Source organism: Xenopus laevis, chromosome 1S, assembly GCF_017654675.1.
Source record: "Xenopus laevis strain J_2021 chromosome 1S, Xenopus_laevis_v10.1, whole genome shotgun sequence".
In the NCBI taxonomy this organism is placed as follows: domain Eukaryota; kingdom Metazoa; phylum Chordata; class Amphibia; order Anura; family Pipidae; genus Xenopus; species Xenopus laevis.
The window spans coordinates 85,588,430-85,604,857 of record NC_054372.1 but is presented as its reverse complement, the minus strand read 5'-3'; the positions used below and the strand labels follow the sequence as shown (position 1 = coordinate 85,604,857).

The 16,428-nt window shown below is 40.8% G+C and overlaps 1 protein-coding gene across 1 annotated transcript in view; it reads left to right on the top strand.

Moving 5' to 3' along the window:
* Positions 1–419: 419 nt before the first annotated feature.
* Positions 420–16,428, top strand: part of antxr2.S (ANTXR cell adhesion molecule 2 S homeolog) — a 113,364-nt gene continuing 97,355 nt past the window's right edge. The window contains exons 1-2 of the mRNA XM_018243549.2: positions 420–1,115; positions 9,049–9,120. Of these exons, the coding sequence (XP_018099038.1) occupies positions 967–1,115; positions 9,049–9,120 (221 nt within the window). The 5' untranslated portion in view covers positions 420–966. The remainder of the gene's footprint in view (positions 1,116–9,048; positions 9,121–16,428) is intronic.

Below are 16,428 nucleotides of genomic sequence, written 5' to 3'. Positions count from 1 at the left end.
GCAGCCAGAAGGGCTAAACTGATTGTCCTGATTGTAAATGCAATTAATGTATCCAAGCAACTGGTAATTAATTAAATTGTCTCTGTTTCTTTTTTTAGATGTTCAGCAAACCTTTCACTGTCACCTCAAACATATTTTACTGTGCAAAGCAATGGGTACTGGCAACCAAAAGTGCACTGTATGTTGCACTGTATAATGTTGTTAAAAAAAAACATTTCGGTGGGCATCTCCCCTGGTTACATACCAGTGTGACTGTTTCACTGTTTGTTTTTCATTGTTAAAACTATTGATGTAATAGCTTAGCATTAAAAAGAAACTACTGAGTGAATGTCACCAAAGTTTCTTTGAAACAGTTGAAGCATTGCTGGTTTCTGCATAGCTGAATCCCCTCCCTCAGGGCACACATGTACACATGCTCAGTCAGTCACAGGGTAATGCAGCCGTCGGAGAAAGACAACAATCTGGTCTTAATCACATCCTCTATCCGGCCCTTTTCTATATATGGTAGAGAGGCAAGGGGTATGTATTACAAAAAGGAGTAAAACTGTTGGGAAATCCAAACTCATTTGCTGGATTTAAGAGCGAGTAACTAGCTGCAGGACGGACTTTTACAAAAGAATATTATTGTGGTGTGAGGAGGAGGAGAAGGACATCTGCCTAAGTGAGGAACAGACGAATGAGTAAGGAAACAGCAGCACAAGCACAGGAAGGGAGAGACCAAGTGAAGCAGAAAGGCAGCGGCATTGGAAGAAAGCGAGCACAGATCTAATGTGAGAGTACAAGTGGCATGGGAAACAGGAAACTAGGTAAAATAACAGACAAAGCTACAAAGTAAGCAAGAAAGAAACAAAGAAACTGATCTGAAAAGGAACAGAGCCTATCATTATAGGCTGTGCCGGTTCCCTTGTGCTGCTGCTGCTAAACAAACTGTATGAGAGACATCTAAAGGACACCTAAAATCAGAGAATGAGGCACAGTGTGACTGGGACCCCCCAAATGGGACGTCCGCTACTAGTGGCACTGCTGATGTTATGGCTGCCTATCACTCTTCCTTATGCTGGAGCTGACGAACCATCTTGCCAAGGAGCATTTGACTTATATTTTATTCTAGATAAGTAAGTACTGCAGTATGTTTACCGAATACTGAAAAGGTGCATTTTGGCAACAATGGGTTAAAGACAGAGTAGCTCTCTGTCTTTACCATCCTTCCTGTGTTATAACAAGCATTGGCTTTTCTCTGAGGTCAAACAGATGTCTGAACTAGAGAAAACAGTTCTTCCTCCCAGGCAGATTAGAGTACATTAAAAGCATAAATGAGTAGAATCTGCCCAGGAACCTTCTCTTTTAGAAGGAAAAACAATCTTGCTGGGAAACCCTGGCAAAGTATTTTGTCCTCATTTTCTGGAGTGGCAGCAGCCACTGCCTCTCAGTGAATATAATGTGATTAAAGTATCAGTATCGGTCTCTATCTGCCATTTGTGCTTATGGTGTCTGACATTCACACACACACACACACACACACACACACACACACACACACACACACACACACACACACACACACACACACACACACACACACACACACACACACACACACACACACACACACACACACACACACACACAAACAAACAAGGGAAAGTTGTGCTCACCACAACTTTCAGAGGACTCTTGTATTTGTGTGTATATATATATATATATATATATATATATATATATATATATATATATATATATATATATATATATATATATAAACATACAGTATCCAGAGTCTTAACCTCTGTTTTAAGTGCTTGGTGCCCAGTACCCACTTACTTTTACTTTATTACTGTATATGCTTGTTGTGCCAGGACCTCTACTCACTCACTTAACAATCAGAACATTTTACAATATATAATGTGGTTGGGATGTAAGGATTGAAGGGGTTGGTACTTATATCACCACATCTGGACACATAGATAATGCTCAAAATCAGAAGATACTTTTATTTGCAAGGTGCACCAAACTGCAGATTAGCAATACAGCACATGTGTAAGTATTTATTACATTTCATTTGCTTTTGATACAAAAATAGATGTACAGGCTCTTGGTTTCGTATTAAACCAATTCTTTTAATGTGATTAAATGATTATTTGAACAAAATTATCTTAGGTACTTTTCCATGTATAACAGCAAGCACTTTTAGTTCCCATTTTCCCAGCTTTTGCAAGCACAAGATCATAAATCAGCAAGGACCACCACACTAGCCAGCATGGGCAGCGTGACCTGTCTTTGAGGCCTTCTAGTTAGTTTTATCAATCCTTACAGGATCTACTGTTCTACTGTTTACTTTGTATATGGTGTACCAGTACTGCCTCTGTGAGTAAAATTCTTTGAGTGCTAATGCCCACTACTTCTCAGGGGAATGCAGCCCATTTGATGATGTGTTTTAGATACCAATTACCATTGCTGTTATGTGCTTATGTTACTCCATTACTAATTCCTTTGCATAAATCATTAATAATTACTGCTCTTACTACTCAATGTACTGGGTATCCATCTCATTGATTTTATGATGTGCATGTCAGCATCCAATGTTCCCACTGTGCAATGTACATTTATTACCTATCATTACCCATTTATTTGATGTGCTAACATCCTCCAAAAATACAGGATTCAAAACACACAGATAACATTACAATATATATAAATGAGTTCATAACGACAATGTTCATCAATACCACAAAGATACATACCACCCAACAATAAACAGCAATGACAGAATTACAGCAACATTTCAGCAAGAATGCCTTTGTAAAGGGAACTATCCAAACTATCCATGCCAAAATATCTTCTTTGGTGTGCTGTACATGCTGCATTTCCCCCTCCTAACCTTACTTTGAAATATATTCTGCTATCTAATATATTAATTACTAGGCCTGTTCTAGTGAAAACCATGAATCAAGTGACAATGCCCTATTCTATTAGTTATATGTCACAAAAACTCTACATTCATAACTGCTGTGTTCCATTGTTAATTCAAACATTCTATTAGAAAGATGCAGGCCCAACCGTAATTTGTCAATTAGCAAATATTTCTAAACCTAGGGCTAAGGTAGTTCATGTGCAGATTTTCAGACCCAGTGTGAAAAATCCTTATAGCTGCCATAGGAGGAGGGTGATTTTTTAATTTGGAGAGGATAAAGGCAATATATACTTAAAATAAGCAGCTAACGGGTGTACAGACTGAATAGTTAATGACTGCATGATTTTGGCCATTCCCATTTGTATTCATGTATATACAATGAATATTGAAATACTGTGTAATACTTAATTACATTCAAAACAAACATAAAAAATGAACATTGGAACACACATTATATGGCTAAAATCAGACAAAGTTTAAGTGTACTCACACATGACAAGCATAGCTATGGGCAGTTTTTAGCCACAGTGGTATAGATGTAGATTCTGCAGGTGGGGAAGCATGTACTAGGCAGCATGGAATGATAAATCCCATTTTCTATCTTGCAGTCTGACTGGTGAGTCAGGTGATGGATGCCAGGAGAATAGAGCATGTCTTAATGTCTAATGCCAGATGTAAGATTTGGTGAAGTAAATTGCATAGTCTGTCATTCATTTACATGGTTTGGACTAGTTTTAGGGTTCCAGAAAATCCAATCTTAAGTCTACAAGGTATAATGATATCCTTGACAATTCTGTGCTACCTATTTTGGGGAACAGTTTGGAGAAGGCCCTTCCAGCCTGTTCCTGTTTCAGCACAATAATTCCCCTACACAAAGCCAGGTTTACTGAGATAAAAGAACTTAACTGCACAAAGACCTGACCTCAACCCAAATGAACAGCCATGGAAATTCATCTAGTGGGAAACCTTGCTAGAAGATTAGGGGCTGTTAAAGCAGCAAACAGAGGGACAATTTCAGATCCCTTTGGTTTGGGAATGAGATGTTGAACAGGCAGATGTGTGACCGCTGTAGCCATAATATGTCCAGCAATAGTACAGTATGACTGCTAAGGTAAAGTAATCCATAGCCCATGGATACTGCTAGTATCTCACCTGGCATAGGCCTGCAAAAATATACTATAGACAAGGTAGCTATTAGGCGTATAAAGGATATAAACACATTTTCAATAAAAATAAAATAAATATCTAAACTTTCTTAAGTTTATACATGTTACATCCCCCCCAACCTTGCCAACAAGGTTTGTACATAACATTGATGTCAATCACTAACCACTCTTTCAATTGCAGTGCTGACAATCAAAAAGAATGGAATATTTTGCTCCAGGGTTAGTGCCCTGGGCAGGAGCCTATGCGCTTCCAATAAATCAAGGATTGCTCTCTGAACTTGCAGTCTCTTACACTTGTCACTCAAATGCTCTGAAAAAAGGCATCTGAAAGAGACCACAATCTCAAAAGAAGGGCAATGGTCCGAGGGAGCCTTGGTGTGGAGATTTATTGGGAGCGCACACGGACTCTACACAGAGCACCGACACTTCTGGGAAGAGAACTGATCCAAAGCAACATATCAGAGTGCTGGCTAATAATTAATTTTCCATTATTAATGATGGAAAACACAGTGGGGGTAATATATAAAGTTTGCGCAGCTCATATTTATTCGCAAATGGTTGCATTGCCCATGTTTTTTCCTAAACTGTAAAATATTGCACTGCTGTGCCCGTCTTTCCGCTTTTAGCAAATTCGCATTGTGCCCAAATTTTCACAAATGGCTTGCAAATGAGACAGGTGTTTGTGTGAGTGTGCCCATTGTGTGAGATTGTTGTGCATGAAAATAACATTGACAGTAATTTAAATTTACAATTGGTAAAACTGTTTTGAAAATATTTTCTCCGCCTCTAAAGTCATGGCGTAACTCAAATGCAGAGTGTGCACATAAATATTCACAATTTGTAATTTTTGCCATATTTGAAAAGCTATTATAGACATCTGCAGGGCAAAAACAATTGCAATTCTGTTTGCACACTAAATACAACACTCTTTCCAGTTTTATAAATATAACCATGCACAGGACAAATATATTCATTGTGCAAACCATTCTGCCCTGCACAAAGATTTCTATGCATATAAACAATTAATACATAATTTAGATTCAGCATTGTTGGTTACTACTGCTGCCTTGCAGTGCTTGGGCCTAAGTTTGATTCCAGCCCAGGCACTATTTGCAAGAGTTAGTATGTTTGCCCCATGTATGTGTGGGCTTACCCGAGGTATTGCACTTTCCTCCTGATTAGGATCCTCCCCCTATTTTCTCTATGAAAATGTTACAATGTGCATCTATTATGGTGAAATGTCAATGTTTATAAGTGCATACAGCTGATGAATTTAAGTATTTACAACAATCAGCTGCTAATAAAATTAACCATAGTGTGTGTGTCTGAATCAAATAAGCCTGAATGAAATACAGGCTTAAAATGCAAGCTGCATTAAAGGAACAGTACCACCAAAAAATTAAATTCAATATAATAATAATAATAATAATAATATGACAATATAATGTACTGTTGCTCTGCAATTGGTGTGTTTGGTTCAGAAACACAACTATAGTTTATTTAAACAAGCTACGGTGTAACAATGTGGGCAGCCATTCAAGCACAGGATACACAGAAGATATCAGATAAGTTCTAAAGAATCCCATTATAAACTACAGATCTTAACTGTTATCAACTGTAAATCCTGTGCCTTTCCTTCTTTTTCCACTTTGAATGGCTGCCCCCGTGGTGAAACAGCAGCTTGTTTATATATACTAAAGTAGAGTTTCTGAAGCAAACACACCAGTTGTGCCAATGCAAGACAACAGGACAACACATTTTCATTACTTTAAAACACTTTATTTTTTTGGTAGTACTGTTCCTTTAAGGCAGGGATCCCCAACCTTTACAACCCGTGAGCCACATTCAGAAGTAAAAGGAGTTGGGGAGCAACACTAGCATGAAAAATGTTCCTGGGGTGCCATATAAGTGCTGTGATTGGCCATTTAGTAGCCCCTATGTGATTGTCAACCTACATTGAGGCTCTGTTTGGCAGTACACATGGTTTTTATAAAACCAAAACTTGCCTCCAAGTCAGGAATTCAAAAATAAGTTCCTACATTGAGGTCACTGAGAGCAACATCCAAGGGGTTGGAGAGCAATATGTTGGTCACGAGCTACTGGTTGGGGATCACTGCTTTAAGGCATGGATTAATGTGAATATCTTTAAAATTCTGCAGAATTTGCCAGCACAATATACAATGCCAGTTATATACAATAACTATAATAAATTAATTGAGGTCTTGTGGCAGATACTATTTTATTATATTCTATTATAGCATTTTAAGCTATATTCTTTTGTTGACCCAGAAGAAAGTTGAGAGTGTGAGAGAGTTGCAAGTTTAAGAAACATACATACAAAAATACAGATTTTCTGTTCAAGCAGTTCTCCACATAATCAGTTAAGCTTGAGGTTTTTTGAGTAAGAAATGTGGCCTGCCACTGCGTATAAATAACCACTAGCCACACCACATGCTTCTAAAGAGAACTTTTTCTAAGGTGGAAGTTCAATTTGCCTTAAAGAAACATCCATTTATTTTTTATGTTACCTGTGAATTATTTACAGCCAAATGCCTTTTGTCCCCTAAAATTTGTTGAGTATTATATTTATTTTGCTGTGTAAAATGAAATTAGATGAAAAAATGTTGTGAAAAGGTGTGTAAAATATTGCATGGTGTGTGTAATTGACTCCATGCAAATACCAGATTTGCCGCCTGTAGTTTACATTGCTTCCGGCAGAAGCCACAGTTTTTTAAACAGCATGATAAATATGCCCCTTAGTATGACATTTTTTATTATTTGTGGTTTTTTAAGTATTTGGATTTTTATTTAGCAACTCTCCAGTTTACAGTTTCAGCAATCTGGTTGCTAGGATCTAAATAATAGCATATCCCATATTTGGGAATGCTAAAATCACAAATTGCAATGAGATAAAATGGCTCATTTATAATGCAGGGCAAGGTGCAAAGTACAAACAAGTGCCAATTGTGTCCTACTTGATTTCCATATTTTTTTGGTAATTGTGTGCAGAATTTTAATCTGATAATATTGACAAGAGTGAGACACAAGACATTACACTGAAATCAAGTTTTTATTCAATTTCATTAGTCTCCCTCTTACATGTTGGAATGAATATACATATCTATATCTAGGCATCTAATTGAACTTTCAGCTGAATAGATGTATATGTGGAAAGGAACATCTTCCCTAACATGATGCATAAAAAAATCAAGTTAAAAATAACATTTCAAAATTAACCTAAATTGTAGACTAACACTTTAAGAAGAAAATAAGTGACTGAGAATGGACTACTGTCCAAATGCAACAACAATAATTACTGATACAGGTATGGAATCTACTTACTTTTATGCTTGGGACCTGGTGTTTTTCTAGTAATGTACCTAAAGTCTAAAATCCATTAATAAACCCAATAGGACTGTTTTGCCACCAATATTTATTTATGCAGCCTATATGGGGGGCAAGTATAAAGTACTGTTTTATTATTACAAAGAAAATGAAACTAATTTTATTTTCCATGGGAGGTAACTTTCCTGAAAGTTGGAGCTTTCACCCAGGCCTCATCTACCTGAATAGGGCTCAGTACCTTTAAGGGAAGAAGCCTTAAAGGGGTTGTTCATCTTTGAGATAACTTTTAGTATGCTGCAGAGATCGATATTCTGAGAAAATGTGCAATTGGTTTTCATTTTTTATTATTTGTGGTTTTAGAGTTATTTAGCTTTCTATTCAGCAATTATTCAATTTGCATTTTGAGCAATCTGGTTGCTAGGGTCCAAATTACCCTAGCAACCATGCATCAATCTGAATAAGACACTGGAATTTAAATAGAAGAGGGCCTGAATAGAAAGATGAGTACAGTAATAAAAATTAGCAATAACGATAAATGTGTAGCCTTACAGAGCATTTGCTTTTTAGAGTAAGTCAGCAACGCCCATTTGAAAGGTGCAAAGAGTCAGAAGAAAAAGGCAAATAATTATAAACCTATAAAAAATAAATAATGAAAACCAATTGAAAAGTTGCATAGAATTGGGCATTCTATGACATACTAAAAGTTACCTTATAGGTGAACCACCCCTTTGATTGTGCTAGGCTTGTTTATATAACATCCGGGACATCATCATTGTCTTTAATAAGGCGTGATTTGAAAGGGGATTGAAGCAGGGCTGGGCCAAGTTGGCTGGGCACCCTAGGCAACCTGGCAACTTGAGCACGTGCAGGTTGGCAGGATGGGGAGAGAGAGGGAAGAGGTGAGAGCGAAGAAGGGGAGGGGACCCAGGGGAGGAGAATGGTGTGGAAGGAGGGAGAGAGACAGAGGGGAGGGGAAGAGCGGTGGAGGGAAGGGGGAGAAACCAAAGAGGGCTGCAAAAACAGACTGGGGTAGGCAGAAGACAATTTAAGAGGTACTTGCCCAGCGCCCCCCTATTATTGCTCTCTAGGTAGGTGCCTCTTCTGCCTATTCCTAGTTCCGGCCCTGGATAGAAGGGGAAGCTAAATGGATAAGTGGCAAGGTAGAAGCCTGCCAGACTGACACTGCACTGTCACAACCTTTTAAAGTGCAGTTAACATTTAATGCAATATACTGCATATTGCATTGCATTCATGAGCAAATGGAGAACTTGTTTTTGAGTGGTTTGTTGCCATTTTTTTAAAGTTTTTTTTTTTCATTATCAGAGGAACAGAACAACACTGGGCAAATTTGCCCATGGGCAGTTACCTATAGCAACCATCAGTGATTAGCTTTTTGAAGCCAGCTGCAAGTAGAACAATGAATGCAGCAATCTGGGCAAATTTGCCCAGTGTTGATAAATGACCCCCAATAGGCTACTTTTAGATAATGTTAGCAACCACTGGTGGGTGCATGTTTTCAATTTGATTCGTTTTGTAATGGCACACAATTTGTTGTCCCACTTCTGAAATCCTTCTTGCTCTAAGGGTTAATTAGTCTAATTTGAGCTTATTTTGTATTTATTTCAGGTCAGGTAGTGTGGCAACAAACTGGATTGAGATCTATGATTTTGTGGAAAAACTAACAGAAAGATTTGTGAGGTAAGTGTTTTCTTGTTGGAATATCTAATGTACACCCAGTATTTTACTGCATTATATAGTACCATATTTCCTAAAATACTGATGCTGCAAAGACTGCCCCTGGAAACAGAAATGTATTTTGGTTTAAAGTTTATTTGTGAAATTAATTTTTTTACAATTTTATTTACAAAAAGTGGTGTAACTACAGAGGAAACAGACCCTGCTGTCGCATGGGGGGGGTAGGGGGGCCCCACACCACAGAGTCCAGTTTCTCTATAGTCAATCTTATCCCAGAAAAGTTTGCATACCTGCTGTAAACTATCATCAGCACACACACATGTGTGAGTGGGAGGGGATAGGCAGGTAGGCATACCTGCGGGGGGCAGTGTGGTGTAGTTACGCTGCTGTAGTTTCACTATTGTGGAGTGTTAAGATATTATGTATTACCAGCATACTAAGTGCCGATGAACTCTAAATTAAACTTTAGTATGTCATGGGTTCAAAGGGCATGCCAGCATGCAGAATAATAAAAAAATCTTTGTTTTGAAGTTTGCATGGACAAACAACTGTGATTGCTCTGTGAACACTGACATAGAGAATAATAATCATAACAAACTAAACTTGTGACCTTGTCTTAAATATATATTACGGAAATGTTGAAAGCCAAATGTTTAGAATTTTTATTATTTAATATTTTCAGTCCTGCTGTATCAGCAAATACAGCATTTCCATTCTTCATGAAAAAAACAAATCTTGTATACAGAAAACTATAATTATGTCCTCTTTGTCTGTTTTCTACTTTTTAAACCTTAGTTAATCATTGGACAGAGAATCCTTGTGTGAACTCTTCTGTGTTTAAGTTTATAAACAACATTCCTGTATGAAGATATCACCAAATTTGGATGACAAAGCATAAAGGCTGAATTTGCTGTAGTGCAACCATTAACTATTAAACAGTTGTAGCTGGGTTGTAGCTTTTAGTATAAACATGATTTTTTTTTATTAGCTGTAAACTCTTAAAACTACATTGTTGTGGCTAGTAGTCACTTTAATAACGTTATCCTTTCCCTGACACTTAACCATTGCCCTTTAATGAAACCCCTTTTTTAAGAATCTGGAAGGGCAAAATTCGTACCAGGTCTAGTAACCTACAGTAACCAATCAAACAGTAGATTACTGTATCTTGTATGAAAGCAAACATTTGAGCGATGTCACTTTTGCTTCAGGCCTAGTAATCCACAGCAGCTACATAGGCTAGTAAATTCATTCTACACATTGGTAACTTTGTGGTCATAAATAAATACAGGCATGGAATCCAATATCTGAAAACCTGTTATCCAGAAAGCTCCAAATTATAGGAAGGTTGCCGTTTTCTTTGTAATAATGAAACAGTATTTTGTACTTGATCCAGACTTAGATATAATTTATCTTTATTGAAGGCAAAACAAGCCTATTTGGTTTATCTAAGTGATTTTCTAGTAGACATAAGGTATAAAGATCCAAATTATCGAAAGATTGATTATCCGGAAAACCCCAGGTCCTAAGCATTCTTGATAACAGGTCCTATACCTGTATTATAAAGATCAATGTTAAAACATTGAAAATTAAAATTCTTCTCATCAGTTTGATACCTAAAAGTGAACATTTGTCAGAGCAGTTTGAAAGCATAGGAGAACAAACGTAAAAATACAAACAAAAATGGTGCACAGGTATTAGAGAGCCTAAATTGAAAATGGTGCAACATATTTTCATGGATGACAATGACTCTTTGTAATTTATGCGTTGTAAAAGTACTAATGTGTGGCTGCTAGTCTGCAAATTATTACTGTGTAACCTGGTATAAGGGAGGAAAATGGGAGTTAAATGTGATCTAAACCTAAACTGAATTGATTCAAACTTATTCAGAGCTTCTATAGGCACTTTTGCAATAGACATTGACCCGGGCAGCGTTACCTGTATTCCATTTGACCACTCCCTCACCCCCTTTCATATCATAAAGATCCCAATAAAGACACCTGAGGCTCAGGATGGAATTCATAGGCCGCAGCTTTTATTAAACTTTAATATATATGTGTGTATTAACCACACATAACTGTAACATAACAGTAATTCCACGGGAATGCTTGCCTAACTGGTTACTCCATAGAGTGACCGGGCCACTGCCATGCTGGCCACCCGGGCGCTGCCCTGGATGGGCAAGTAGTAGCAGATGGCCCCACTCGACTTTTACCTCTCGGGGCCCTTACCCGGAGAGGCACCAACACACGCCACAGATAGGGGACTACAGCCCCATTACCCACACTGGCAAGCTGTCACGGCCGGCACCCAACACCAGAACAAGTGCTCGAATCCTGGGTCTGAGCTAAGCTTCACCAGAGGTGTGACCACCTTTGAGCTTCGGGAGGAGCCCTCAGCCTAATCGGGTGCCACCTGGTCTTACGAGAGGTTCAAGCAAGTGTTCTGGCAGGCAATGGGGCACGGCTGGTAGCTAGAGTCTTTGGGACCGAGGATCACGGTAACAGACAAGGATAAGGCAGAAGGATCGTCAGACAGGCTGGGTCGTGGCAGGCAGAAAGCAAGGGTCGTCAGGCAGGCAAAAGGTCAAAACCGGGTATCAAGCAGGAAGGGTACAAGCAGAAGAGTAGTCGGATATCAGGCACTGGTCAGGATACAGAATTCGGGATGGTCAAGGTACAGGCTGGGTCAAACACGGATAATCAGATTCAAAACAGACAAAATAGCACAAGGCTTCAGAACAGAGCACCAGAAACAAGTTCTATCACGGGCAGTTTGCTGGGAGTGGAAGTGGCCTATTTATACCCTGTTTGGATGCCAAGGTTTTCGCGCCAAAATCAGCGCACACACGCGTCAGGATCGACGCGCGCGCGTCCGCGTCAATAAAGGAAACGAGACGCGGGCGCGCGCGTCCTAAGGAGGCAAGATGGTGGAACCACGAGGCCGGCGTCCCCGCGGCCGGCGTGGCGGGCGTCCCCGCGGCCGATTTACAGCACCCCAATCCCAGGTAAAACAGATTTCCTTACATTACCCCCCTCTCTAGGGGGGACACCGGACCCCCAGGCTTCCCAGGAAACTTTAAATGGAACTGCTTCCTAAGACGATCAGCCTTGATGTCATCAACTGAGACCCAGGAGTTCTCCTCAGGACCGAATCCCTTCCACCTAGTGAGGTACTGGAGTTTGTTACGTACCATTCGGGAATCAAGGAACTCCTGGATCTCAAATTCAGGCTGACCGTCAACTTGCACTGGAGGGGGAACAGAAGTAAGGCGAGTATTAGCGGCAGGTTTAAGCAAAGAAACATGAAAAGAATAGAAATCTTGAAATTAACAGGCAACTTAAGGCGAACAGACGAAGGGTTGATAACAGTAGTGATGGGGTAAGGACCAATGAAACGGGGACCCAGTTTAAGGGAAGGAACCTTTAACTTGATGTTTTTGGTAGAGAGCCACACCAAGTCTCCCACTTTATACTGGGGTGCTTCTCTACGACTTTTATCAGCAGCCCTTTTCTGAGCAGAAGTAGCAGTAGACAAAGAATCATGTACCTGGGACCAAATCATGGAAAATTGTTCGACAGAGGAATTAGCGGAAGGGACAGAAGAACCAGAATTAGAGAAGGAAAAGGCTTTTGGGTGTAACCCATAAACAATAAAAAACGGAGACTCCCCAGTGGAGGAGTGGGTAGCGTTATTGTAGGCAAATTCTGCCCAGGGTAATAGTTCTGCCCAGGAAGATTGATTTTCGGACACAAAACATCTTAAAAATTGCTCTAAAGACTGGTTCACTCTTTCGGTTTGCCCATTGGTTTGTGGGTGATAGGCGGTTGAAAAAGAAAGATCGATCCCCACTAACGAGCAAAATGCGCGCCAGAACTTAGAGATAAATTGAACACCTCTGTCTGAAACAATATTACTGGGAAAACCATGCAACTTAAATATATGTTGAATAAAAAGTTCGGACAAAGTTTTGGCAGATGGGAGGTGAGGAAGAGCAATAAAATGACCCATCTTACTGAATCTATCCACCACCACCCAAATTACTGTCTTCCCCTGGGACACAGGCAACTCCACAATAAAATCCATAGAAAGATGGGTCCATGGTCTTTCAGGAATAGGGAGGGGAATCAGTAACCCTTGGGACAAATTTCTAGAAGTCTTGGAGCGTTGGCAGACAGGACAAGAATCCACAAAAGATTTAACATCTTGTTTACAGGTCGGCCACCAAGCACTTCGAGTAAGTAATGAAATAGTTTTACTTACACCAGGATGTCCTGCCATCTTGGAATCATGAACCTCTCTTAGAACCTGTTCTCTAAGGTCTTCAGGAACAAAAAATCTCCCAACAGGAGTGTTAGAGGGAGCGTCTGTCTGAACAGGGGATAACAAAGAAGAGAGGTCAGATTCCAAAGTAGCCACAATGACTTCACCCGGAATAATTGTACAACAGTCATCAGTTTCAGAATATATTGAGTCAAAGCTTCTGGAAAGAGCATCTGCCTTGACGTTCTTTGTACCAGGCCTAAACGTCAAGGTAAAGTTAAATCTAGAAAAGAATAAAGCCCACCTTGCCTGTCTGGGATTTAGACGCTTTGCTGACTCAATATACAACAGATTTTTATGGTCAGTGTAGACCGTAACCTGGTGTTTAGCCCCTTCTAGTAGATGCCGCCATTCTTCAAAGGCCCACTTGACAGCTAACAGTTCTCTATTCCCTATGTCATAATTTGCCTCTGCAGGAAGAAATTTTCTAGAGAAAAATGCACAGGGGTGTAACTTATTAGTTATCGGGTGCCTTTGAGAGAGAATTGCCCCTGCTCCCACCTCAGAAGCATCTACCTCGACTATAAAAGGTAGTGTTGTATCAGGATGGCGGAGGATTGGGGCAGAACTAAACTCCCTTTTGAGGAACTCGAAAGCTTGGATAGCTTCCGGAGGCCACATACTGGGGTCAGCACCTTTCTTAGTAAGATTTGTGATAGGAGCCACAATAAGTGAAAAATCTTTAATGAATTGCCTAAAATAGTTGGCAAAACCTAGGAACCTTTGGGTTGCACGTAAAGAATAAGGTTGGGTCCACTCCAGGACAGCCCTTACCTTGTCTGGATCCATTTCGAGACCCTTGGAAGAAATATTAAATCCCAAGAACTGTACGGAAGCAACCTCAAAAGTACACTTCTCCAATTTGGCATACAGGTTATTAGCTCTAAGCCTACGCAATACCTCACAAACATGAAGACGATGATCAGACAGATTGGCAGAGAAGATGAGGATGTCATCTAGGTAGACCACTACGTATATCCCCAGCAGGTCCCGAAAGATGTCATTGACAAACTCCTGAAACACTGCTGGGGCGTTACATAGACCAAACGGCATAACAAGGTACTCGTAGTGGCCATCCCTAGTATTAAAAGCCGTTTTCCACTCATCCCCCTCCCTGATCCGAATGAGGTTATAGGCACCCCTCAAATCAAGCTTGGAGTAGATCTTAGCATCCTTGACCTGGTCAAATAGTTCGGAGATTAATGGTAAGGGGTAGCGATTTTTTACAGTGATTTTATTAAGCCCCCTATAATCAATACAGGGGCGTAAACCTCCGTCTTTCTTACCCACAAAAAAGAACCCTGCCCCCGCAGGGGAACAAGAGGGCCTAATAAAGCCCCTGTCAAGATTTTCTTGTATATACTCTTTCATTGCCTGGGCTTCGGGCAATGAAAGAGGGTAGGTTCTACCACGTGGAGGAATTGACCCAGGAACTAAATCAATAGGGCAGTCATACTGCCGATGCGGAGGTAAGGTCTCAGCTGCTTTTTTAGAGAAAACATCAGAAAAAACAGAATATGCTGTGGGTAACCCCTCAAGAGAAGTAGTGGCTACTACAGAGGGAAAACAAACCCCACTACATCCTGTACCCCATTGAGTCACCCCCTTAGAAACCCAGTCTATCAGAGGGTTATGCCTCTGGAGCCATGGTAAACCAAGAATAAGAGGAGAGGAAGCTCCCTCAATGAGGTATAGAGCTATCTCCTCACAGTGTAGATTATTAGCACACATAGAAAGATTTGTGGTCTTTTGGGAAACCACCCCTGATCCCAAGGGTCTTTTATCGACAGCCAAAATTCTCAAAGGAGGATTGAGGGCAACCAAAGGAATTTTATTTTTAGCAGCGAATGCTGCGTCCAAGAAATTACCCTCCGCCCCAGAATCAATGAAGGCTGACAATTTAACAGTGCCCGTAGGCCAGGTTAATTTAACAGATAATAGGACCTTGGAGGCAGATTGGGGAGAGGAAACGCCTGCACCCAAATGGAGCTCCCCTTCTCCATTTAGGCTAGGGCGTTTCCCGGCCTCTTGGAACACTGATTGAGGAAGTGACCCTTCTCCCCACAATACAAACACAACCCAAGAGACCGCCTCCGTGCCTTTTCCTCAGGAGTAAGGTGAAAAATGCCCAGCTGCATAGGCTCCTCCTGAGGTTGAGACACAGAGGGGTTTGACAACTTAGCACTAAAATTATGCTTATACAAAGAAGAAGTACCCTGTTCCTCCCGATTTTCCCTCTGTCTCCTATCTACCTGGATAACCAGAGACATTAGGTCATCCAGACTGGTAGATAGGGGGTAATTGACCAGGCTGTCTTTGACAGATTTGGCTAGACCGATGCGGAACTGGCTCCTTAGAGCTGCATCGTTCCAGCCAGTCTCCACCGCCCACCTACGAAACTCTGTGCAGTAAATCTCCACCTCCCGTTTACCCTGGCGTAGTTTGCGAATAGCGGAATCGGCCGAAGAGGCGCGATCCGGGTCATCGTAAATAATGGCCATAGAGCGGAAGAAAATATCTAAAGAGAAACGGGCAGGGTCAGTGGCTGGCAATCTAAGTGCCCAGACTTGGGGGTCACCCACTAATAGGGTCATTACGAACCTGACCTTTTCCTCGTCAGAGGGAAATGAGTGGGGGAAAAAGCTGAGGTACAGCTTACAGGCCTCTTGAAAAACAAAAAACTGGGTTCTGTCCCCACCAAACTTGGCAGGAAATGCAATCTTGGGTTCCTGAGGTCTGAATACAGCACCCCTATCGGACAGGGAACCCACAGAAGGAGTAGGAACAGAACTGGCTGGCTGCTGCGAGGGTTCCAGCTGGCGTGTTAGGTTATGAAACCCCTGGAGCAAATAGTTCTGCTCTTGCTCCTGCTCCTCCATGCGTTGCAGCAGAGTAGTTAGCAACAGCTCGGAAGAAGATGGAAGTGGAGCAGCGGCAGCAGCTTCGGTGTGATCGTCGTCCTCCATGGCCCGTGATAATGTCACGGCCGGC